Source organism: Diabrotica virgifera, chromosome 4 (assembly GCF_917563875.1).
Source record: "Diabrotica virgifera virgifera chromosome 4, PGI_DIABVI_V3a".
Classification (NCBI taxonomy): Eukaryota; Metazoa; Arthropoda; class Insecta; order Coleoptera; family Chrysomelidae; genus Diabrotica; species Diabrotica virgifera.
The window spans coordinates 175,881,303-175,907,089 of record NC_065446.1 but is presented as its reverse complement, the minus strand read 5'-3'; the positions used below and the strand labels follow the sequence as shown (position 1 = coordinate 175,907,089).

Genomic DNA, 25,787 nt, shown 5'->3' with positions numbered 1-25,787 from the left:
TGGAATAAAAGAATGGGAGGAAGACCAGCATTATAATGGAGAGAAGGAATCAGAGGAATAATAAGAGATACAGTCATAAATGAAAAGTAGACCGACCGAAAAAGGTGGAGATCGAAATGTGGCATGAGGCAGAGGCTGCAGGACTCCCGTAGATGAAACGGCTACTCTGAAAAAGTCATTTGGGGCCGTCCATTAATCACGTGAGGTTTTTTTTTTGGCATTTTTTTAACCCCCCCTTCTGTATTGTGACATTTCGTGATTTTTTATAGACTCCCCCTTCGAGCCTCACGTGATTAATGGACGGCCCCTTTGATGCATGTACAGTAATTAGGGATTGCAATCCAGCAGCATTTTCAATCCAGCTGGATTTTTGCAAGATTGGCCTGAATCCAGCTGGATCCAGCAAAATGTGGAATCACAATAAAAACACGATTTTAATGTTTTTTTTTGTATTCTAAATTTTTAATTTTTTTTTTAATTTCTAAATTTTTAAACATGAATTACGTGAATGAATCAAATATGAAGCGACCTTTCCGTCTCCGTTTAGCATAAACTGGCGGATATGTCTAAATTAGTCCTGTGGTGGCAGGTTATAGTCTAATGTGTGAGTGCGCGCTACCGCCTGTTCTCTAATGACGTGCAGCCAGTTACTGTTGCGATGAGCGAGAGAGTAGTGCCATGTTCGGTTGCACAACGCATTGTTATCAAATTCCTTGCAAAAGAAAATGTTGGTCCCGCTGAAATTTGGCGAAGACTAAAAAATCAATATAGGTAATCAACAGTGTCCAATACACAAGTGAAATTTTGCCATAGACAAGTTCGTGAAGGACGAGATGCCGTATAAAACAAAAGTCATCAACGACGTCCAAAAATTGTCCGATAAAGGCGAGAACTTGTTTGTCTGCAGGCAAAGTTTTAGTGACATGTTTTGGGATTATCGGGGCGTTTTGTTGCTAAATTTTCTTCATGAGAGAGGAACCAATAATGTAGCTTATTACTGTAGTCAAAAGACTATACGGTCCAAAAGGACCGTTTCGAGTTGCCTATAGGCCCAAAAGACGTGGATGTCGTATACGAGATGTGTTGCTCTTGCATGACAACGCCCGACCGCATACAGCTGGCAAGAAAAAATAGCGGAAATGCATTGGACTCTCGTTAAACATCCTGCATACAGTCCCGATCTTTGACCATGTGATTACCACATGTTCGGTCCATTAAAAGATGCACTAGGCAGAGCGCGTTTTGATGATGATAATCAAGTGGAGCAATTCGTGAGCAATTGGTTATATACCCGCCCTCATTCTTTTTATGAAAATGGAATACAGAAACTTCCTAGCCGCTTCAAAAAATGCATACAGAAGGAAGGAATGTGTATAGAAAAATGAAGTATTGTTTAATTGTAATTATAATTCAATAAAAAAATTTAGCAAAGGTCGGTTCATATTTGATTCACCTCTCGTATTTAGTTTCTTGGAAGTGAGACCTTAAAAAACATAGGCCTAACCTACTTCGCACAGAACTGCACATACAGCCGGTTGCGGAGAAAGCCTTTCCGGCCTCTGTGCTGGTCGGTTTTAAGGTCATCAAATAGTCATAGACCATTGACAAATGATCGCCTTCCACTCCTTTGGCCTCATAAACTGCCATTTCCTTTTGCAAAATCTTTTCGTAATCTTTTTGAGAACCAAATTTTTTTTGGTTTAAAAGTTTTCTTTTTCTCGTTTCAATCCAATCTCAAGTTTTTGTTCCAAAGTAAAATTCACATCTTCTTTCATTATGTCCTCTCACACCGGTTCCAGAGTTACAGTTGAGTCCGCGAGTCTTTACCCGTGCGTCATTAATACCTGACGAGATAAAACACATACTTTTTATCTAGCATCATTCTCTTCCACGCATGAAACTCATGACAAACCAGCTGCCGTTTGTTATTAAGTAACAACAGATGTTATTTTTATGAACCATCTAGCTAGACTCAGTGCATTGAAAAGAGATAGGTACAAAAAAAGACGATTCGGTATGTTTTCATATTTTAAGCACAATCTGTTTGACGTTTCTGCTTTGTTTACTTTTGTGGCTGTCAGTCAGTTGAATTTTTTGCGGTTTTTGTCGAATTTTTGCGTTTTGAAGTTTTTTTATATTACACAAACAGTTGTTTTCACAACTAATTTTATATTGGGCTTTGAAATTTTAAGGTAAATAATTATATTTTGGCAGTTAATATTTAAAACATACAAAGCTAACGTCATTCACACAGTAAAGAAATGATTGTGTTTAGATTTCCGTCAAAGTGAATAAAATAATAAAAATAAAATATGTTATTGAATTTTTTTATAAATTGTTTATTTATTTATTAATCAATAATAATAAAATAATTTATTAAGCTACTTCAAATGTAGCTGTAATTCTGCACAAAAATTTTGAAGCAAAACTTACATTTGACCATATATTTGATAACGTCAAATTTTATAATAAAACCCGTAATCGGAACAGTAGCCACTTTCTGTCAGTTGTTGTTGCGTGAAATAGATTTCCGACTTATTTCCTATGCTTTAAATGATGACGCACGGGTAAAGACTCGCGGACTCAACTGTACTTGTTTATTTATACGAATCAACAAATTTTTCATCTCTTGTCGCATTGCATTCTTTTTCGGCATGAGAAAATAACCAGGATTGTTTAGTCCTTCGTCATACTTTTTTGATTTTGTAAGTACACTAATGTATGTATCTGTAATTTCAGAGAGATACTGTTCGGCGATTATGTTGCGTAGTGCTTCCAATAGATTGGCATTAAGGCTAGAGTCCTGGCTATTTAGTTTATCAAAGTGGACTCTCTTCTGCAAAGAGCTTCTACAGCCAGTTTTACCGGTTAGAGAGTGGCCATCAACTCATTGATTATTGACCACTGGCCAGCAGAGAATTTTATCGCAGAATCAATGTCTATCAACGCTTTATCGATGCAAACTTTTAGGCTGTAGAAACTTTCCAACTCACGGCTTGAATAAAGAGGCTAATGAAGACATTCAGTAACTCGGGACACTATAAAAACCATTAGAGTCAAAAATTACTTCAGGATGTTCAGTACTAAAATCATTTATGCATTCGAAAATTGCGTAATGTCTCTCGCCATTTTGTGACAAATTTGTAAATTTAATTTTCTTTTAACTCAACACAACAGGAAATAAAAATGCGAAGGAAATTAGAATGCAACGGCATTATCATTTATGAGAATAATTTCGACATTATTCGACGCCTATCGGGACGTCTGACGGTGAGCATCCAAGAAGGATTATATTAACAAGATTTAAAATTAAAAGCCATAAAACTGACGTGCAGTATACTAGGGCAGTCAATGAGAGCAAGAACAGGTTATTACCTCCGAATTCTATCCTACTGCATGGATTTTAATGAAATTTTAGGAATAGCCTGAAAATATCTCCTTATTCAAAGTCTATAGGCCTTGGGCCCGCATATACAATTATTATTTATGACCACACCGTTGAAACTTTTTGTACTTGTTATTTTTGTGGAGTCGGACAAATTTTGAGCTTGGCGCATTATGGTAGTGGGGCGTTTGTCTGTCAAGCGGTGACGAATTTGTCAATTTTATGCAAGAAAAAAATTTATTACCACATTGGTCATTCTATTTTAATCAATGGATTTTATCATATAAACAACGAAAACAATTTTGTCGGACAAAAATATTGGGGCATATGACGCGTCGGACACGCTAAATATGTCAAATTTATGAAAATAATAAATTTATTACCACATGGATAATTTTAACGGTATCTACCATAAAACATTTTTACAATAATGTGGTAACCTTGTCGGACAATTTTCACGGGGCATATGCGCAGTCGGACGCGCCGAAGATGTCAATTTCCTGAAATTTTTTTATTTACAACCATTTTTCCGACAACATTAGTAGGTTATAAGTAATTATATTCTTAATCAAAAAATCAAAGTGTCGGACAAAAATATTGGGGCAACTCGACAGTCGGACAAAAAATTTAATTTTTATTAGTAAAGTATACTTTCAAATTATGCTGGGTTCGTGCATCCCTTATCTTTACAACCATTTTTCCGACAAAAGTAGTAGGTTACAAGTAATTATATTCTTAAACAAAAAATGTAATTGTCTGACAAAAATGTTGGGGCAAACGAACAGAAAACTTAATTCTTTTAGGCTATCGACGAGGAGGTATTATCAAGAAAAAAATTTAAAACAGTGTTTCTCGGTTACTTTTGAATCGATTTAGCTGAAAATTGGTACACACACTAAGTAAAGCATTTAAAAGGGTATGACGTAGATCGGAACCCAAAAAGAGGGAAAATTTTAGAAAAATTGTGATCTGATAATTTGTGTATATACTCCTTGAACAACGACAAACATCGTTCTGTATTTTTTCTCGAATTAAAAAAAAATTTTCAGCACATGTACCTATCAGGTTATAAGTAGTTATATTCCAAATCAAAAAATCTAAGTGCCCGACATAAATAGTGGGGCACATCCAAAGTCGGACAAAAAATTTAATTTTTATTAATAAACTTTATTTTGATAATACCTCCTCGTTGATAGCCTAAAAGAATTAAGTTTTCTGTTCGTTTGCCCCAACATTTTTGTCAGACAATTACATTTTTTGTTTAAGAATATAATTACTTGTAACCTACTAGTTTTGTCGGAAAAATGGTTGTAAAGATAAGGGATGCACGAACCCAGCATAATTTGAAAGTATACTTTACTAATAAAAATTAAATTTTTTGTCCGACTGTCGAGTTGCCCCAATATTTTTGTCCGACACTTTGATTTTTTGATTAAGAATATAATTACTTATAACCTACTAATGTTGTCGGAAAAATGGTTTTAAAGGTAAGGGTTGCACGAACCCAGTATTGTTTAAAAGACAGTTTATTAATAAAAATTAAATTTTTTGTCCGACTTTGGATTTGACCCAATATTTTTGTCGGACACTTAGATTTTTTGATTCAGAATATAACTACTTATAACCCGATACTTGTGTCGGAAATTTTTTTTAATTGGAAAAAAAAACTACAGAACGATGTTTGTCGTTGTTCAAGGAGTATGTACGCAAATATCAGATCACAATTTTTCTAAAATTTTCCCTCTTGTCCGAAATTTTTTTGGAAAAATTTTGGGTACAGCTCTACGTCATACCCTTTTAAATGTTTTACTTAGTGTGTGTACCAATATTCAGCTAAATCGATTCAAAAATAACCGAGAAAAACTGTTTTAAAATATTTTTGGATAATACCTCCTCGTCCATAGCCTAAAAGAATTAAGTTTCCTGTTCGTTTGCCCCAACATTTTTGTCAGACAATTACATTTTTTGTTTAAGAGTATAATTACTTGTATCCTACTACTTTTGTCGGAAAAATGGTTGTAAAGATAAGGGATGCACGAACCCAGAATAATTTAAAAGTATAGTTTATTAATAAAAATTAAATTTTTTGACCGACTTTGGATGTGCCCCACTATTTAGGTCGGGCACTTACATTTTTTGATTTGGAATATAACTACTTATAACCTGATACATGTGCTGAAAATTTTTTTTAATTCGAGAAAAAAATACAGAACGATGTTGTCGTTGTTCAAGGGGTATGTACAAAAATTATCAGATCACAATTTTTTTAAAATTTTCCTTCTTGTCGGAAAATTTTTTAAGAAAATTTTGGGTTCCGATCTACGTCATACCCTTTTAAATGCTTTACTTAGCGTGTGTACCAATTTTCAGCTAAATCGATTCAAAAGTAACCGAGAAACACTGTTTTAAATTTTTTTTTTTGATAATTCCTCCTCGTCGATAGCCTAAAAGAATTAAGTTTTCTGTTCGTTTGCCCCAACATTTTTGTCAGACAATTACATTTTTTGTTTAAGAATATAATTACTTGTAACCTACTACATTTGTCGGAAAAATGGTTGTAAAGATAAAGGATGCACGAACCCAGCATAGTTTGAAAGTATACTTTACTAATAAAAATTAAATTTTTTGTCCGACTGTCGAGTTGCCCCAATATTTTTGTCCGACACTTTGATTTTTTGATTAAGAATATAATTACTTATAACCTACTAATGTTGTCGGAAAAATGGTTTTAAAGGTAAGGGTTGCACGAACCCAGTATTGTTTAAAAGACAGTTTATTAATAAAAATTAAATTTTTTGTCCGACTTTGGATTTGACCCAATATTCTTGTCAGACACTTAGATTTTTTGATTTAGAATATAACTACTTATAACCTGATACTTGTGTCGGAAATTTTTTTTAATTGGAAAAAAAAACTACAGAACGATGTTTGTCGTTGTTCAAGGAGTATGTAAGCAAATATCAGATCACAATTTTGCAAAAAATTATATTGCCTCGCAGACTTAAAATGCGTTTATCTCGAAAACGGTTGAGTTTAACGAGATGAATATAGTAACCTTTTTTAAGTATAAATGTTAAGAGAATAAAAGTGTTGATTCAAAAGGTATGTAGAGTGAGAAATAAAACAATTGATCCTATTAAATGAGCGCTGAAAGGCGTATGTGGCGCCCTCTGGATAATATATCATTTTTGGTGGCAAAGTTAGATATATTGTCCCGAAAAACCCCTGCTTACCGAATTTCGTGTTATTATCCCATGCCTGTTAGGAAATATTCAAGAATAAATAAAATAAAAGTTTAACTTTATCACCTTGTATTTCGGTTATTATCAACTTTCGTACTAAGGTAAGTTAGCTTATATCGACCTATTTTAACCTCAGGAATCTAAGGTTAAGCTATGACCCATTCTTTACCAAACACCCTGTATATGTACACTCTGGACCAAAATTAATCAACCACCTTAAAAATGGGTTATTTTTGATGGTTTGTATTTTATAAACCTCTTGTCCGATTTAAGTGATTTTTTCGTAACATTAGCGCCTTATTCTTTAGCAATATCCCTGTAGTAATATTGTCGGTACACACATAATTTTTATTGCAAAGCTAGTGTATGAATCAAACTGTGTTTTTTCTCAAAGTTCGCATCACCCCGTGGAATATTCTAGCATCTATAAAATACTAAAATTAAAACCGAACTATAGCCTCATTCCTTCTCAACATTCAGTTTTTTCATTCATTCGTTTATGTTGGATAATAAAAAAGTTAAGGACTTTAAAAACTAGCCATGTTTTTCATAGACAAAGTGTGTTTTTAAATAAGTATGGCAATAAGGAGTAATTGTGCATGACAAAATAAAGTCAGTTTGCTTTACGAGAAAAACGTATGTCCACAAATGCATCGTTTCCGAGATAGGGGGTGTTGAAATTTTTCTGACAAACTGACGATTTATTTATTGCTTTAAAACCAGTTGAGATATGCAAATGAAATTTGGTGGGTTTTAAGAGGTAGTTATTGCACATTTTTTAACTACAGTTAAGAATTTAATATTCACCATTGGCGCGCATACGGGTAATATGAGCCGAAAAATACGTAATTTAATATGAGGTCAAAAATGTATAAAAATTAATTTTTTTTAAATTGTACCAAAACGCCCCATTATTTTTGTCTGACAAGTGGGTCCAATATGCATTACACATGTAAAAAAACAGTACAAAATAAAAATAACATCTGTGGTAATAAATAAAAAAATTTCAGGAAATTGACATCTTCGGCGCGTCCGACTGCGCATATGCCCCGTGAAAATTGTCCGACAAGGTTACCACATTATTGTAAAAAGGTTTTATGGTAGATACCGTTAAAATTATCCATGTGGTAATAAATTTATTATTTTCATAAATTTTAAGTTATTTTTTGGGTGTAACTACAATGATATTATGCTAAAAATGATGGTGTATCGCATATTTAAAATGCGTTTATCTCGAAAACGGTTGAGTTTAGGAAGATGAAAGAAGTATACCTTTTTTAAGTAAAACTAATAGGAAAATAAAAATTTTAATGTCAAAATTATACAGAGTGAGGGATAAAAAAAATTGAACGTAATAAATGAGTGCTGAAAGGCATATGTGGCGCCCTCTGGGCAATGCATAATTTTTGGTAAGGAATTTAGATTTCTCGACTCAAGAAACCCCCAGATATAAAATTTCATGTTGTTATCTCATACCTATCAGGAAATATTCAATAATAAATAAAAAAAAGTTTGATTTTGACACCCTGTATCTCGGCTATTATAAACTTTGTACTAAGGTAAGTTAGCTTAAATCGGCCTATTTTAACCTCAGGAACCTGAGGTTAAGCTATGGCCCATTCTTTACCAAACACCCTGTATGCATAAAAATTACTTTTTCTTTTAATTGTACCAAAACGCCCCATTATTTTTGTCCGACAAGTGATCCAATATGCGTTACACATGTAAAAGAACAGTACAAAATAAAAATGACATCTGTGGTAATAAATAAAAAATTTTCAGGAAATTGACATATTCGGCGCGTCCGACTGCGCATATGCCCCGTGAAAATTGTCCGACAAGGTTACCACATTATTGTAAAAAGGTTTTATGATAGATACCGTTAACATTATCGATGTGGTAATAAATTTATTATTTTCATAAATTTGACATATTTAGCGTGTCCGACGCGTCATATGCCCCAATATTTTTGTCCGACAAAATTGTTTTCGTTGTTTATATGATAAAATCCATTGATTAAAATAGAATGACCAATGTGGTAATAAATTTTTTTCTTGCATAAAATTGACAACTTCGTCACCGCTTGACAGACAAACGCCCCACTACCATAATGCGCCAAGCTCAAAATTTGTCCGACTCCACCCAAATAACAAGTACAAAAAGTTTCAACGGTGTGGTCATAAATAATAATTGTATATGCGGGCCCAAGGCCTACTACCCTATGCCGATGTGTGCTGTTGTCTTGGGGGCGGTTCCCACCCCTTCTAGGGGTGGAAAATTTTTTGGTTAAACAACTACGGAAGTTGCTAGAGAACCCAATTCTAAGCAAAAACTGTTCTATAATTTTTTTTTCGAAAATTCAATACTTTTTGAGTATTCTTGGTTGAAAATTGGCCATTTTCATTGAAATATCCTTTTCAAACGGTTTTTTGCGAATAACTTAAAAAACAATGCATCTAACTAAAAAAATTATATAAAACATTTTTGTAGCTCATAAAAAAAACAAAAAGATTTGTTCCTTCTTCAATCTTCTAGTTATAACACAAAAAGAGATATGGTAGGTAAAAAGAGTTTGTTTTTTTGGTGCATGCTCAAAGCAGTGTATTCAACTTGAAATAACAGAGAAACGGTCGATTTTATGTATATAATGCTACCAATACCTTTTATTGTGCTTGAAAAGTCCTTTCAAATAAGCAATATTAAATGTCGATTACATTCAAACTAAGCGAGATATGCAGCAAAAAATTGATGACTAACGAATTTTAAGAAAAAAATTGAGAAGTATATGTAACCCCTCACCCATAAGAATTTAAATGCAACGTTTTCCTTCTACAATACATTTTACTACAGTGTTATTTTTATGTTTAAAAATGTTGAGCGGGTTTAAAATGAATGGTTTTGAAAAAAATAAGATCAAATTATAGAGCGCATATTTAAATTTTCTTAACAATCTTCTTTTTCTCCATGTAACTTGAAAATGATAAGAGATACTGTTATAAAAAATAAAATAAAAATGTTTATCTAGAAGAAATCTTCATTTTTGTATGACATCTTTTTTTTGGCATCTCTTATCATTTTCGAGTTACATGGAGAAAAAAAAAAGATTTTTAAGAAAATTTAAAAATGCGCTCAATAATTTGATCTTATTTTTTTCAAAACCCATTCATTTTAAACCCGCCCAACTTTTTGAACATAAAAAGAACACTATAGTAAAATGTATTGTAGAAGGAAAACGATGCATTTAAATTCTTGTGGATGAGGGGTTAAATATACTTCTCATTTTTTTTCTTAAAATACGTTAGTCATCAAATTTTTTTACAGTTTATCTCGCATAGTTTGAATGTAATCGACATTTAATATTGCTTATTCTAAAGGTCTTTTCAAGCACAACAAAACTTATTGGTAGCATTATACACCTAAAATCGACCGTTTCTCTGTTATTTCAAGTTAAATACACTGATTTGAGCATGCACCAAGAAAACAAGTTTTTTTCACTTACCATATCTCTTTTTGTGTTATAACTAGAAGATTCATAAAAGAAAGAATCTCTTTGTTATTTTATAAGCTACAAAAATGTTTTATATAGTTTTTTTAGTTAAATGCATAGTTTTTAAGGTATTCGCAAAAAACCGTTTGAAAAGGTGTTATGTTTCAATGAAAATGGCCAATTTTCAACCAGGAATAACTCAAAAAGTATTGAGTTTTCGAAAAAAAAAAATTATAGAACAGTTTTTGCTTAGTATTAGGTTCTCTAGCAACTTCCGTAGTTATTTAAGCAAAAAATTTTCCACCCCCGAGAAGGGGTGGGAACCGCCCCCAAGACAAAAGCACACATCGGCATAGGGTAGGCTTTGTTTTTTGGGCTATTCCCTAGTTACTGTGAAAATATCACGTAAATCGATATAGTAGGATAGAATTCGGAGCCACATACCCTCATTGACTGCCCTATACAGGGTGTGGTATTAGTGCGAGAAAGTCCAATTACTAGTTTGTCGTAAGAGATACAAAAAAATTTATTTAGATAAAACTTGGGGCATAGAGAAGACCATAATTTACAAATATTTTCAAATATACCCATATTGACAGGGCGACACAAACTTATCTTTTTTAAATGGACCACCCTGGACATAATTAAATTCTCCTCGATGTTTTCTTTCTTAAAATATGTTTTGTAATGATATACAAGGTAGTTTAAAAGATAATTTCTTTTTTATTAATTTCGTAGCAACATTCACACCCTGTATAATTGTACTGATTTGACATAAAAAAATCTTTTGGTGTCCAAATGATTTTTAATATAGGTTGTCTACTACTGTTAAAAATTATCAATATAGCGAAATGCTTTATTTTAGTATACAGGGTTGTTCTAAACTCGGAATAAGTATTAAATGGAGTTAAAATATTCTTAAATGGAGAAATGAGTATTTTAGTATTGCAATGAAATTATATTTTATGGTACCTACTTTTTTTATTTCTTAAGCATTCTTATTATATTCGCATCAATTCAAATATTTTATTCCTAATCCAAAGTAGTTGCAAATTCGTGAAATATATTATAGATTCTATTAGGACTTACCGTTTTGCTATATTAACCTGAAAATCGGGTGCCTCGAGTACCCTAAGAAAGAGTTCGTAGACGAGTTGCAAATGTGGCCAGGCAGCCTCGAGTGTTGGCTCGTCTTCTTCGGGATCAAATTCAGCACCGTTAGGATTCGACGATGGTGGAAGGGTTCGAAAAAGGTTAACAGCAAACTGAAAGATTGAAAAGCAAATCTTACACATTGAACAATGAACTTAATGATTTGATTTAGTTTTATAAAAAATGCCATATTCTAGTAACATCGTAAAAATACTCTTTTGTACCCCTACACCTCGACCTAACAATATCTTTTATTTGAACTCTAGAATAATAATATAATAATCTTAAAGTGGGAAAGTTCCCGGGAGCCACTGCCGCCGATCCTCGCCACTGTGGCGTTCATTACAAAATCATTGGGGCTACAAAATCGTCTGTTTAAGCCACTTTGTGGAACCACTCAGTAGCGCTGCACAGTGGCTCGTCTGCTTCGGTTCTAAAACCGTCTACCCACGCTCTGACAAAAGCATCTGACTGTCATGGCTGACAACGTTGGGTCTCACTGTTAGAGCGTGTGTATGCTTGTCGCACGACAAAACTGAGTAATCCTGACAATCAGGCTGACAGATTTTGTCGGGTGGTCTTGGTATTCCAATATCCTGACAAATTTGTCGTGTCAGGACCTGTGTAGCGTTGTTGGCCTGATTTCTGACTCCAATAAGGATGAATAATTGTTAATAATCTATACGGATGGTTTTTGTAAAGCGGTGGACGCCAACCACGTGTTAACTATGGAAGATCTATAATATAGAGTACATATAGTACATAATTTACTACCTGGTGATGTATATTTAACATGTTAACGGCTTATACACAGTAGGTTTAGAAAAAATGTAAGTAAAATGATAATTTTAGATATACCATTTACCACATTCGTATTAAGTTGTTTATGTCGTTCTTTCCGTATTCGTTAATGCTCTATTTATACACATATGACGTGTTAACTATGAGAATTTACTACTTGGAGCTGTATATTTTAAAACGTTGCACATTTTGTACTCCCAATTATGACGTTAGAAATTAAAACATAAGGCTTATACACATTATGTTTAGACAAAATGTAAGTACAGTGGAACCTCGATAACTCGGATTAATCGGGACCGCGGCCGATCCGGGTTATCGAAAATTCGGGTTAGCCGGAAAATACGGTAAAAATTAATAAAATACGGTATACTTACAGATAAACTCCGTTATAATTGAAATAACATGAAATATATACAGCATGTCTACTTAAGTTGGAAACATATGGAAAACTTTTTTATTATTAATTTTACGAAAAAAAGTTATTCTCCATAAAAAGGTCTGCATGCTTTAAAACCCAAGATTCAATCATCAGATGTCAAATTTTATCAATATTATACGAGGTATTTAAAAAAATATGAATTTCGTTCAAGGGTAAAGTACCTTTATTTCTCTGAATATCGAAAATTATAATTATGAAAAGTTGTTTTTAATTAAAAACTAAGATCAAATATGCAATTATGTGCTTCTAATTGAAAAAAAAAATATTTTACAAATTTTTCTCAAAATGAATACCAAATATCGTTTTTATTTATTACAAATATGATAACTTTTTTAGTATCCATTTTACGAAAAAAAGATTATTCTTCATAAAAAAGCTCTGCATGGTCTAAAATCTAAGATAAAGCCATGATATATCAACTTTATCAATTTTATAGTAGGTGTGTCAAAAAATATGAATTTCGCTCATGAGTATTATAGCACCTTTATATTTCACAATATTTCAATTAGAAGAATATAATTGTATATTGAAACATAGTTTTTAATTCTAAACAACTTTTTTAATAACAATTTTTAATATTGTGAAAAATAAAGGTACTTTACTCCTGAGTGAAATTCATATTTTTTGACATACCTCGTATAAAATTAATAAAATGTGATATCTGATGGTTGCATCTTAATTCTTAGGACATACAGAGCTTTTTATAAAGAATACCTTTTTTTGTAAAAGTAATAATAAAAGAGTTATCATATGATGTGTATCTAATAAATAAAAATCAAAAAGTTAAGTATCCATAAAGAGAAAAATTTGGAATTTTTTTTAATTAGAAGGATGTAATTGCATATTTGATCTTTGTTTGTAATTCCAAACAACTTTTCATAATAAGAATTTTCGATATTGAGAGAAATAAAGGTACTTTACTCTTGTACGAAATTCACATTTTTTGACATATCTCGTATAATATTGATAAAATTTGATATCTGATGATTAAATCATAGGTTCCACAGTATGCAGAACTTTTTATGAAAAATAACTTTTTTTCGTAAAATTAATAATAAAAACGTTTCCATATGTTTCCAACTTAAGTAGACACGCTGTATATGCACAGTACCTACTAGTGATGTAACGAATATTCGTATTCGCATTCGCATTCGCGAATATTCGCATGTTTTTGCATATTCGCATTCGCATCCGCATTCGCGAAATTTGTGCGAATGTTTTGCGAATATGAATATCAGAAAAAAATAATTTGAAGATAATATTAAGTTAATAAAATCAAAATCTATTCACTTCTCATCTTTTTTTATTAAGAAATGGTAATTTAACCTCAAACATGCAGCTACTCTCAAATGGAAATATGCAGGACACAACATTAGACAAAGAGACGGAAGATTGAATGAAGCGATAACTCACTGGAGACCTTGGGACTACAAAAGAGGAAGGGGCAGACCACAGAGGAGATGGTCGGATGACCTAAAAAGATACGCAGGGACCAGATCGACAGCATTAGCACTGAACCGAGAAGAGTGGAAAAATTAGGGGGAGGTCTACGTTCAACTTTGGACAAATGAAGGGCAATAGATATATAGAACTTAACCTTGTATAATCACATTATCAGCCTTCACTTTTTTTATTATTTGGTATTATGTAATAAAGCTTAAGTTTCAGATTCATTTACACTGAATATCAATTAACTTTTCATTAAAAATTTAGGAAACATTACAAACATATAAAAAAAATTAAAAAAAAAACTGAATATTCGCATTCGCATCCGCATTCGCGAATGTCGGTAGCAGATATTCGCATTCGCATTCGTATTCGCGAATGTTCAAAAAATGACATTCGTTACATCACTAGTACCTACACATCCAAATTATTAAAAACACGCAAACACAAACCTAAGCAAACGGAAGCAAACAATACAAGACAGTCACGATCAGTCAATACAGTCACAATCTACACACAATACAGTCACAATCGGAACAATGTTCCATGGGGCCATGAGTCATTTTTACTATCGTATACATAGTTCAAATTACACAAATACACATTATCTCTTAAATATTATATTACATACTATCCCTTGCAAGATAATTCGGATGGAATTCCCCAGATTAAGAGACTGGGCCGATATCAAGCACAAAATAATCTGGGGAATTCCATCCGAATTATCTTGTAACGGATAGTACATTTTAATTATTGAAATGTTTGTCTGATGAAAATCGGTCCGGGTTAACCGGACTTCCGGGTTATCGGGGGCCGACTTATCGGGGTTCCACAATAATTTTACGTTTTGTCAGGACGTGTGTAGAGCTGACCCCGACAAAAATGGTCGGGGAATTTGTCGTGTTAGAAGGTCAGGTTGTCAGGTTGTGTGTAGGCGGTTTAAATGATTTTTTGGAAATCGTTCAGTCGAATATTCGTAGAAATTTGTTTTACTGTTAGCTAGCTTTGGTGTAACCAATTCCTATAAACCACTTACCATATTTACAGCTTCTCCATATACGTTATCGGTTATCACACCCTTCTGTGTTGTAACATACTCTACCATTTCTTGAAGTGCAGTCCTTTTTACTTCTTTCCATTTTAAGTCAGAAAGGGGATCCGATGCGAAGTCAAAAAGCACGCAGCACTGTCTAAGTTTTTGTATGAATAAGTCTTCTCTTTCATCCGAAGGTGCATCTGTAAAGAAATAATATGTTGTTATTATTGATATAAAATGTATTTATAAAATATAATAATAGTGAAAAACTAATGAATGCTAAATATTGATCTCAACATTGTCTGTTATGGAAATTTGCTTCCAACCTTTGGCGAAGAAAGAAACAACAAGAATAGATTTGAAATATACGTGTATGAAAAACAATTGAGGGAAGTCAATTGGTTACTAAGCAAGTAACCAACAGCTGTTGAAAATATGCAGTAGTCTGCAATGTTTAAGTTTCGTATTCCGTGTTCTAGAAACCGCATTCATAAGACTGTAACGGGTGCGAAGGTCATTGATATATCACCCCTTAATTTTTTTGTGTTAAGACCGTAAGTACGCCCCTAGTATATTTTTTGTTCCACCCTGTATGCGGAATCCGTTTCGTAAATTGTACTGTAAGTGTGTGGAATTGGATCCCCTGATTCTCTTTCGTTTCTCACGATGTTAAATATCGTGTATCGTTCTCGAGATTTTGGCGTGAATATCATATCTGTTTTCGTCTGAGGGTCCTTGTTATGTTATTTTATCTAATGCCTCCAAAAGGATTTTGGTCATAATTCTTTAATAAGTAGAGCATTTGCTTGTCTTCGGCTAATTATCAAAAGAGTTTAATGTTTTTTTGAGACTGAATTCTGTCCGTTAGAGCTGGAATGCAGATAAGTGCCTCTGAGTTGTTTGTGTTAATCCAATAGGTTCGCACATGCAGTATTGCTGACGATGTGAGAATCAGGCTTTCCATGGGAGCCTAGAGGAAACTGCTTACATATAATGAGTATTTTCTTATTGGCTGAGAAACATGCATGGCGTCGAATTAGAGGTTTGGCGGAGAATGATTTTGCTTTTCTATTGGATAAACTATCTGATGATTGCTAGAATGGGAGGATTGCATGATCTTTAGAAAGGGCGTTGAATTTTAGAAGATTGTAGTTTGGGGAGATCGGTACATTCAGTTAGGTGAAAGCCGCCAAGAGTTGAAGTAGCTAGAGCCTCGGAGGGCCGCTGAAAGCGGTTCCCATTGAGTTTACGTATAGTGAAGTCCTTGTTCAATTTGAATGCAGAAGTCTTTGTGTTAGTAGTCGAGTTAAGTGTTCTTCAACGGTCTGAATACTAGACCATCATGGTATAATCAAGTCATGGACCACCGCGTTTTTCGCCGCTTTTAGGCCAATGCGATATTTCAGACCAGTCGGTATACCTAATTTCTTCGCACCCAGTCAGAAGTTATTTAGAGGTTTTTTTGTTAGCAGTTTCTAACATTGCCGTAAAAGCCTGAAACCTTTTTGCCTTTTTATTGATCCAGTTTAATATACTGAAGAAATAATAAGTTTCTTTAATATTTTGTTCGAGTAGTGCTAATTTGTTTTTGAGAAATACAATCAATGCTGAATTTTTCTATGAACTATGGAATTTTTTTTATGAACTATGGGAAGTAACCTGATGTACTTTTATTGTATCAATTCATTTGTAAAGTGACTTTAGTGAGTGAATTTGTGCCTTGGACTTAAGAACAACCAAGAAAATTCAGGACTGAAAAACTAAGAACTGTCTAGCAATAAAACACTGGAAACGTTTGTTTCCTATACTTCCACAAAATTTATTATATCTAAGTGACTACAGCTGTTTCGGCAGAGTGCCTTTCTCAAGTGATATAGTTTACAATGTGTTGGCCTTTTTAAGTCTTTAACTGAAGAGGTTGAGGAGTGGGGAGCTGTTTGTCTCGAGTTGGTCATTCAGAATTATATCTGTATTTTTCAATTTATTAATTTCCATATATTCTAAAAAAGATAGCTTAAGGCCTTTATTTTGAATATGCAGAATTTGAAACTCTTCATTGAAAGAATGATTATGATCTAGAAGGTGAAGTGCGTATGTAGAAATGTCTGTTTTTCTATTGTTGAAAGCCCTTTTGTGTTCTGCTATCCGTTTGTCAAAGGTTCTGCCAGTTTGACCGATGTAAGTTTTCGGACAGTCGCCACAAGTTAGTTCGTACACACCACTCTGTAGTTGCTTTCTCTTTCGGCTTTTATTGTTCTTAATATATTTGCTTAAGTTGTTGTTAGTTCTGAAAACTGGTGTTATTCCTTTCTTTTTTATGTATCTGGCTATTTTTGTTGTTATCTTGCCAGTATATGTGAGAGAGCAAAGGTACTGGGTTCTTTCTGTGGTGGTGGATACACTAATTTCAGGGCTTTCTTATGGAGTTTTTGGTTTAAAATTTTGTTAACTGTTTGTTCGTTATAGCCATTGTTTACTGCTATTTGTTTAATGATGTTTAGTTCTATCTCGAAGTTATTTTTTGTCATGGGAATTTCTGTCAGTCTATGTATCATGCTATGGTAGGCTGCTAATTTGTGTTGTGTAGGATGGCAGCCTACCATGTGTACCATGTGTGGCAGCCTACCTTATGTAGATTTAGCAAGTTCAGCATTTCCAAGTTAAAAATGTTGTAATGTTATAAACGTCACATCTTTGTTAATGTATTTTCAAATAATTATTTTATTCCAATTTCTTTATTACATACTTCATTATTTCTCAACTTCTTGTATTGTTTTTACAGGTTTTCGTTAACAATTAGTTGGCGCCCTCTATCTTTCTTTTCTGTAGGCAAAATTCTCTCTCTAGACTCTAGAGGTAGATACCTCTCTCTAGCTAGAGTATAACAAACAGATAACGTCCTTTAATTTGACCCTGTCAAATGTTTTCTTAAGGTCCACGAAACATAAATGTGCCGGTTTGTTGCATTCTAACGATTTCTCTTTAGACCAGGGCAGGGCGCATCTGTAAAAATAATAGTACATTTGGACGTTGAGAGGTGACTCAAATTTTTTTGCAGAAATTGCTTGAAAATAAATCAAGTAATAATATTTGAGTTATCCTCCCTCTCAAAAAGGTCCGGAACATTGTTTAAATAATCAAAATAGTAAAAAAATTAGGAAAAGTTCAATTTTTTTCTTCGTTTTTTGATTATAACTTTAAAAGTATTTATTTTCGAGAAAAGTTGTACTAACATAAAAGTTGCGTAATTAAATTTCCTACAATATAGAATTGGTTAAAAATTTAAAAAATAGTCACCCTTGTTGCAAAATAGCAATAATCGCGAAAAAAAAACATACAAAAACAAGTATTCGCATTTTACGTTTTTCAACCATTTATGCTAGACTTAGGACCTTCATATTTCACTTAGAAAAACTTTATGATACTGTAAAATAATACTGTAAATTTCATTAAGATCGGTTCAATAGATTTTGCAAAATAAATTTTGCAATCAAGCTTTTGCAAAAAAATTCATTTTTTCAAAATGTTACAGGACTGAAAATAAAGCAGATAGCAAGCTGAATTTTTTTTGGGTATAGAAGTGTACTTTACCTTTCATTTGAAATTTTGCAAATTTAAAATCGATTAACACCACGGCGTCAGGAATTTTTTTAAATAAACATTAATTATTGGTACGCTCAGGACAGCGGATAGTTTGCTTTGATTGGGCATTCCAATGATCTTTGATAATGATTGATACATTTTAATTTTTATTACATTTCGATATAAATAAATAAATTTGTTTATTGCAAAATAAAAACACATACTCTATCTTTTGAAATAACACTTTTATTAGCAAAAACTTTCTTTGTTCATATATTTTAACTTAGAGAATAAAAGTTTATTATTTTTAAACATATGCAATTGTTTAAACAATATTTCACAAACAATAATAAAATTAGTTTGATTTTTGTGGAATTAAAATATTAAAATACAACAAAATACAGAGTAAGAAAATAATATATTAGATAAAGATTGGAAGAAATTTTGGTGGAAATCAACTTGTGTGAATCGAACACCGCTGTCCTGCGCGTAGCACCAAAAATTAATGTTTATTTCAAAAATTTCCTGACGCCGTGGTACTTAATCGATTTTAATTTTGCAAATTACAAATGAAAGGTACAGTACACTTTTATAAGCAAAAAAAATTTTAACTTGCTATCTGCTTTATTTTCAGTCCTGTAACATTTTGAAAAAATGAATTTTTTTTGCAAAAGCTTGATTGCAAAATTTATTTTGCAAAATCTATTGAACCGATCTTAATGAAATTTACAGTATTGTTTTACTGTATCATAAAGTTTTCCTGGATGAAACATGAAGGTCCTAAGTATAGCATAAATGGTTGAAAAACGTAAAATGTGAATACTTGTTTTTGTATGGTTTTTTCGCAAATATTGATATTTTGCAACTAGGGTAACTATTTTTTTAAATCTTTAACCAAATCTATATTGCCGGAAATTTAATTACGCAACTTTAATGTCAATACAACTTTTCTCGGAAATGAATACTTTTAAAGTTATAATCAAAAAACCAACAAAAAAATCGAATTCTTCCTTCATTGTTTGACATTTTGATTATTTAAACAATGTTCCGGACCTTTTTGAGCGGGAGGATAACTCAAATATTATTAAGAAGAAGGCTTAGCAGTTTTTGCCTTTTTGCTAGAAGTTGCCGCTAGGGCATCTATGCCATTTCGTTCGTTGCAATCGGGGACTGCACGCTGGGGTTTGTTTTGGTTGGATCAGGGAGAGCAGCATATGTGCCTCCTGATGAGAGACTAATAAGTTTCGAAACCGGTAGAGGTGCTTGCTGCACTCTCTGATTGGACTAGAATATGATTCGGCTGTATTTTCGTTTTTGCAACGAAATTGAAAATGGTTATTCATTTTTCAAATATTATTATTTGATTTATTTTCAAGCAATTTCTGAAAAAAAATTTGAGTCACCTCTCAACGTCCATTTCAAAACAGATGCGCCCTGGACTACTTGAACTTGCCTCATTATAAATTAGCGTCGGTGCATGATCTTCCCGACCTACAATCTTGTTGTTCTTCTCTTCTACTAATGTTATATGTAATTTCATTAAGTTTGTTTGTTATCACTTTGGTTGTTAATTTTAATGTTGTGTTTAATAAGTTATTTCCTCTGTAATTCTCCCGGTCCGATTTGTCTCCTTCTTTGAAGAGAGGTATTAGGATGCTTGATCTTCATTCTTGTGGTATTCTGTTTTGTTCTATTATTTTTTGTATTTGTTTTAGTAGTTGTTTAGTCAGATCTTGTCCTCCATACTTTAGGAGTTCGTTCGATTCGTTCGTTTTTTGTATTTAACTAAAATAATGATAATTCCAAGTATCCCAATTTAAAAATAGAGGTTATAAATTTTATGTAGGAGTATTTAATGTATAAATAGTAACTTCATTCTTTGAAGCCGCGTAGAATATTATTATTCTAATTTTAACATTTAGAGTTTTAAAAAGCCGATATCCGTAATACCAAATTCTGTTTACAAACTATGAGCTATAAACGTAAGCGGAAATATAAAAATAGTTACTTTATTTTTCTTATCATCATAAAAAGAAATACACCAAAAACTCTGGCATTGAATTTAATTAGATGTTAATGATGAAGATAAAAATATAACTCCGTAATAAAATTGGAAGACACGGGAATATTCTCGATTTACATTTATGTAAAATTAGTCACACGTTTCTATACTTTCATGAAATGGATCATACAAAAATTACATTGATTTTTTTTTATATACATTTTGGTCTCAATCGATGAGATAAATATAGAAGACACCGTTTGCCTTTTTGCTAGTTGATGAGATTATATCCTTCAATTATCAGAAAAAAAAACAAACTTGGAAGCAATACATCAATGACTTAATTGCAGATAATAGGAATGAAAAAAATTAAACATTACCAACTCATGAAAATCTAAAAATTCTGTATCAGAAGCAATTAAAAACTCAAAAAGTGGTAAAGCGCCAGGTCCCGATGAAATTCCTGCAGAAATATTAAAAATCCTGAATGATGAAAATATAGAGTGTCTAACTAAATTATTTAATACAATATATCACGACGGTCAAATCCCTGATGAATGGTTAAAACCTATCTTTTTACCCTTACCCAAGAAAAATAATCCTAAATCTTGCGATGAGTACCGATTAATTTGCCTTAAGATCCACACTTTAAAAATACTACTCAAAGTTATTCAACAGCGTATATACAGTGAGCACGTAAAGGTTGGAATAAATTCATTTTCTCGAGAATGGACGATTTTGGAAAAAAATCCCAAAACAGGTCAATTTTTATCTTTAAATTACGACTTTTTGGCACATAGATCATACTAGTGACGTCACCCATCTGGGCGTGATGACGTCATCGATGATTTTTTTAAATGAGAATAGGGGTCGTGTGATAGCTCATTTAAAAGGTAATTCAATTCTCTATTCAGTAATATAAACATAAAAATTTTTTGGATTAAATTTATTGACATAAAAAGAAGAATGTATGCAATTTATTTAACTCAAAATACATTTTACTGCTCGCAGAAAACAGAAAAAAATGTTTATTTGAAAAATAATCATAGTCCAGGGCGCATCTGTTTTGAGATGGACGTTGAGAGGTGACTCAAATGTTTTTGCAGAAATTGCTTGAAAATAAATCAAATAATAATATTTGAGTTATCCTCCCTCTCAAAAAGGTCCGGAACATTGTTTAAATAATCAAAATGTCAAAAATTGAAGGAAAAATTCCATTTTTTTCTTGGGTTTTTGACTATAACTTTAAAACTGTTCATTTCCGAGAAAAGTTGTACTAACATAAAAGTTGCGTAATTAAATTTCCAACAATATAGAATTAGTCAAAAATTTTAAAAATAGTCACCCTAATTGCAAAATAGCAATAATTGCGAAAAAACCATACAAAAACAAGTATTCGCATTTTACGTTTTTCAACCATTTATGCTACACTTAGAAACTTCACATTTCAAACAGAAAAACTTTATGATACAGTAAAACAATACTGTAAATTTCATTAAGATCGGGTTAATAGATTTTGCAAAATAAATTTTGCAATCCAGCTTTCGCAAAAAAAATTCATTTTTTCAAAATGTTAGAGGACTGAAAATAAAGCAGATAGCAAGTTGAAATTTTTTTTGCTTATAGAAGTGTACTGTACCTTTCATTTGCAATTTTCAAAATTAAAATCGATTAATTACCACGGCGTCAGAAAATTTTTGAAAAAAACAATAATTTTTGGTGCTACGCGCAGGACAGCGGTGTTCGATTCACACAAGTTGATTTCCACCAAAATTTCTTCCAATCTTTATCTAATATATTATTTTCTTACTCTATATTTTGTTGTATTTTAATATTTTAATTCCACAAAAATCAAACTAATTTTATTATTGTTTGTGAAATATTGTTTAAACAATTGCATATGTTTAAAAATATTAAACTTTTATTATTTAAGTTAAAATATATGAACAAAGAAAGTTTTTGCTAATAAAAGTGTTATTTCAAAGGATAGAGTATGTGTTTTTATTTTGCAATAAACAAATTTATTTATTTTTATCAAAATGTAATATAAATTAAAATGTATCAATCATTATCAAAGGTCATTGGAATGCCCAATCAGAGCAAACTATCCGCTGTCCTGCGCGTAGCACCAATAATTAATGTTTATTTAAAAAAAATCCTGACGCCGTGGTGTTAATCGATTTTAATTTTGCAAAATTGCAAATGAAAGGTACAGTACACTTCTATATGCAAAAAAATTTTCAACTTGCTATCTGCTTTATTTTCAATCCTGTAACATTTTGAAAAAATTAATTTTTTTTACGAAGGCTGGATTGCAAAATTTATTTTGCAAAATCTATTGAACCGATCTTAATGAAATTTACAGCATTGTTTTAGAGTGTCATATAATTTTTCAGGGTGAAATATGAAGGTCCTAAGTGTAGCATAAATGGTTGAAAAACGTAAAATGCGAATACTTGTTTTTGTATGTTTTTTTTTACAATTATTGCTATTTTGCAACAAGGGTGACTATTTTTTAAATTTCTAACCAATTTTATATTGTAGGAAATTTAATTACGCAACTTTTATGTCAGTACAACTTTTCTCGGAAATGAATACTTTTAAAGTTATAATCAAAAAACCAAGAAAAAAATCGAATTTTTCCTTAATTTTTTGACATTTTGATTATTTAAACAATGTTCCGGACCTTTTTGAGAGGGAGGATAACTCAAATATTATTATTGGATTTATTTTCAAGCAATTTCTGCAAAAAAATTTGAGTCACCTCTCAACGTCCAAATGTACTAATATTTTTACAGATGCGCCCTGGTCTATCATGGCTTTTCGCTTAAATTAAATGTTTAAACTGTCACGAGGCTGGTGGGTGGCTGCTTTAATATTTAATTTAAGCAAAAAACAATATTTATCTGCCAAATAAACATTTTTTCCTGTTTTCTGATAACAGTAAAATGAATTTTGAATTAAATAAATTACACACATTCTTCTTTTTATGTCAATAAATTTAATTCAAAAAAAATTTTTTTTGATGTCCTGTATAAAAAATTATGTTAATGTTTATATTACTGAATAGAGAATTGAATTACCTTTCAAATGAGCTATCACACGATCCCTATTTTCATTTAAAAAAATCAACGATGACGTCATCACGCCCAGATGGATGACGTCACTAGTATAATATATATGTCAAAAAGTCGTAATTTAAAAATAAAAATTGACCTGTTTCAGGATTTTTTCCAAAATCGTCCGTTCTCGAGAAAATGAATTTATTCCAACCTTTACGTGCTCACTGTATAAAAAATGCGAACAACAATAATTAGACAACACAAAGCTTGGATTTAGAGATGGAATGGTAACAAGAGAGGCAGTGTGCACAATGACGGTACATACTATTAAAAAAATGCAGGGAATATAAGAAAAACGTATTCATATGTTATATAGATTTCCAGAAAGCGTTTGACAGAGTTCAACATGGTAAACTCATACATGCATTGAAACACATACAGCTAGATTCCAAGGATATTAACTTAATCAAAAATCTATACTACAATCAAACAGCGGTCGTACGGGTGAAAGATAGTGAGACAAACCAAGTGGAAATTCAAAGAGGAATCAGACAGGGATGCGTGCTGTCGACACGCTGTTAAAGTTCTGTTAGAGTTCTCAGAGTTCTTAAAAATTTCAACATAATTTCAAAATTCAAGTCATTAAATTGTCTGCGCAAAAAATTGAAGCCAACCATTCAACTTAGTTTCTTGTGCTCTTTTCAAGTATGTAAAGGGATTTTGAAAAAATAAGTATTGATTATTTTTAAAATGAGTATTTATTCATTAACTTTAATAATTAAGTATCAAAAGTTAATACCTGCTTTTTATATCAGTTCAGAGGATCGGTACGTATTTTCGGCTGCAATGCTATTCAAATGGGGATTCATTTTTTTTTCGAATCCTGAGAAAACTAATAAGTATTTTTGAAAAATTTAAACGCAGAATGAAAGATCACGTTATTAGCGAGGGCCGAAAGTCCCTGAGAACTTCTATAATGTTTATTTTAATAAGTTACAGGGGTGAAAAACTAAGAGAAAATTTAGTGTGATTTTTAATTTCAAATATAATATTCAAAATAAACTTTTTATTTATTCTAAGGGACTTTCGGCCCTCGGTAATAATTTAGTCTTTCATTCTGCGTTTAAATTTTTCAAAAATATTTATTGGTTTTTTCAGGATTCGAAAAAAATAAACACAATGCTGTGGTAATATTTTCCAAATCTATCTTTGTCTTACAACGCACTCAGCCGAATATAATATTGTCAGCATAATATTGTCAGTCAGACACTGACAATCAGTGACAATTTTAAATATTTGACATTGCATCGGGAATATGTTGAGTTATTGATTAAATATTATTGAAATATAGTGTATTTGATAAATAATTGATTTAAGACGTGAACTTAATAAAAAGTTATTTATTGTGTATTATTTGTGGAAGATCCAAGCGGAGAATACATCAGGATAATATATTCTGTGATCCAAGTATTTTGTTGTTAAAGATGTTCAAAATTGTAAGCGTTCCATAACAATATATTATTAAAAAATCACTTTAACACTTTTCTTCTTTTCTCGATTGAGTATTAGTCTTTGTTGTACAAATAAATTATTACAATCACTGAATACATAGTTAGTGAAAAAATTATCACATTTATTAACTGAATTAATAATTTCCAATTATAAAAATAACAGTTATCCAAGAACATTCAAAACCCATCTCTTTAAATTGATGATGACATTTTCAAGTAGAATGACATTCTAGTAATGTTTACATATCAATACCAGTGTGAATTTTACTACATGTAATTTGCCGTGTAAAGACAGAAAAAGTAGGAATACACGTAAAATATTTGCGAATTTGTACCCATAGCCTTAATCAGTTTATATCAGAGTTCTTAAAAATTTTATAGTTATTAAGGTACCAAGGGTATTATAAGGATAATAACGCTTGAGGTCAAGGGTGCATATACCGAGGGCCCTTGGCCCGAGGGATACACTTTGACTGAAAGCGTTATTATCTATAATACCCGTGGTGCCTTCAACGTTTAATGTCCGACTAAATTATTCCATATATGCAAAAAATTTGAATGAATTTTGAATTAATTAGTTTTCAAATAAGTACATTTACCAGCAAATAGTCGTAACGTAATTGTGGTAACCATAGTTTTACT

At 31.9% G+C, this 25,787-nt stretch overlaps 1 protein-coding gene across 14 annotated transcripts in view; it reads right to left on the bottom strand.

Moving 5' to 3' along the window:
* Positions 1–25,787, bottom strand: part of LOC126883257 (serine/threonine-protein phosphatase 2A 56 kDa regulatory subunit gamma isoform) — a 244,275-nt gene that overhangs the window by 52,541 nt on the left and 165,947 nt on the right. For all 14 annotated transcript variants that reach the window (XM_050648562.1, XM_050648564.1, XM_050648559.1 and 11 more), the window contains 2 exons: positions 14,989–15,188; positions 11,204–11,379 (listed from right to left, as the gene is read on the bottom strand). In XM_050648562.1, the coding sequence (XP_050504519.1) occupies positions 11,204–11,379; positions 14,989–15,188 (376 nt within the window). The remainder of the gene's footprint in view (positions 1–11,203; positions 11,380–14,988; positions 15,189–25,787) is intronic.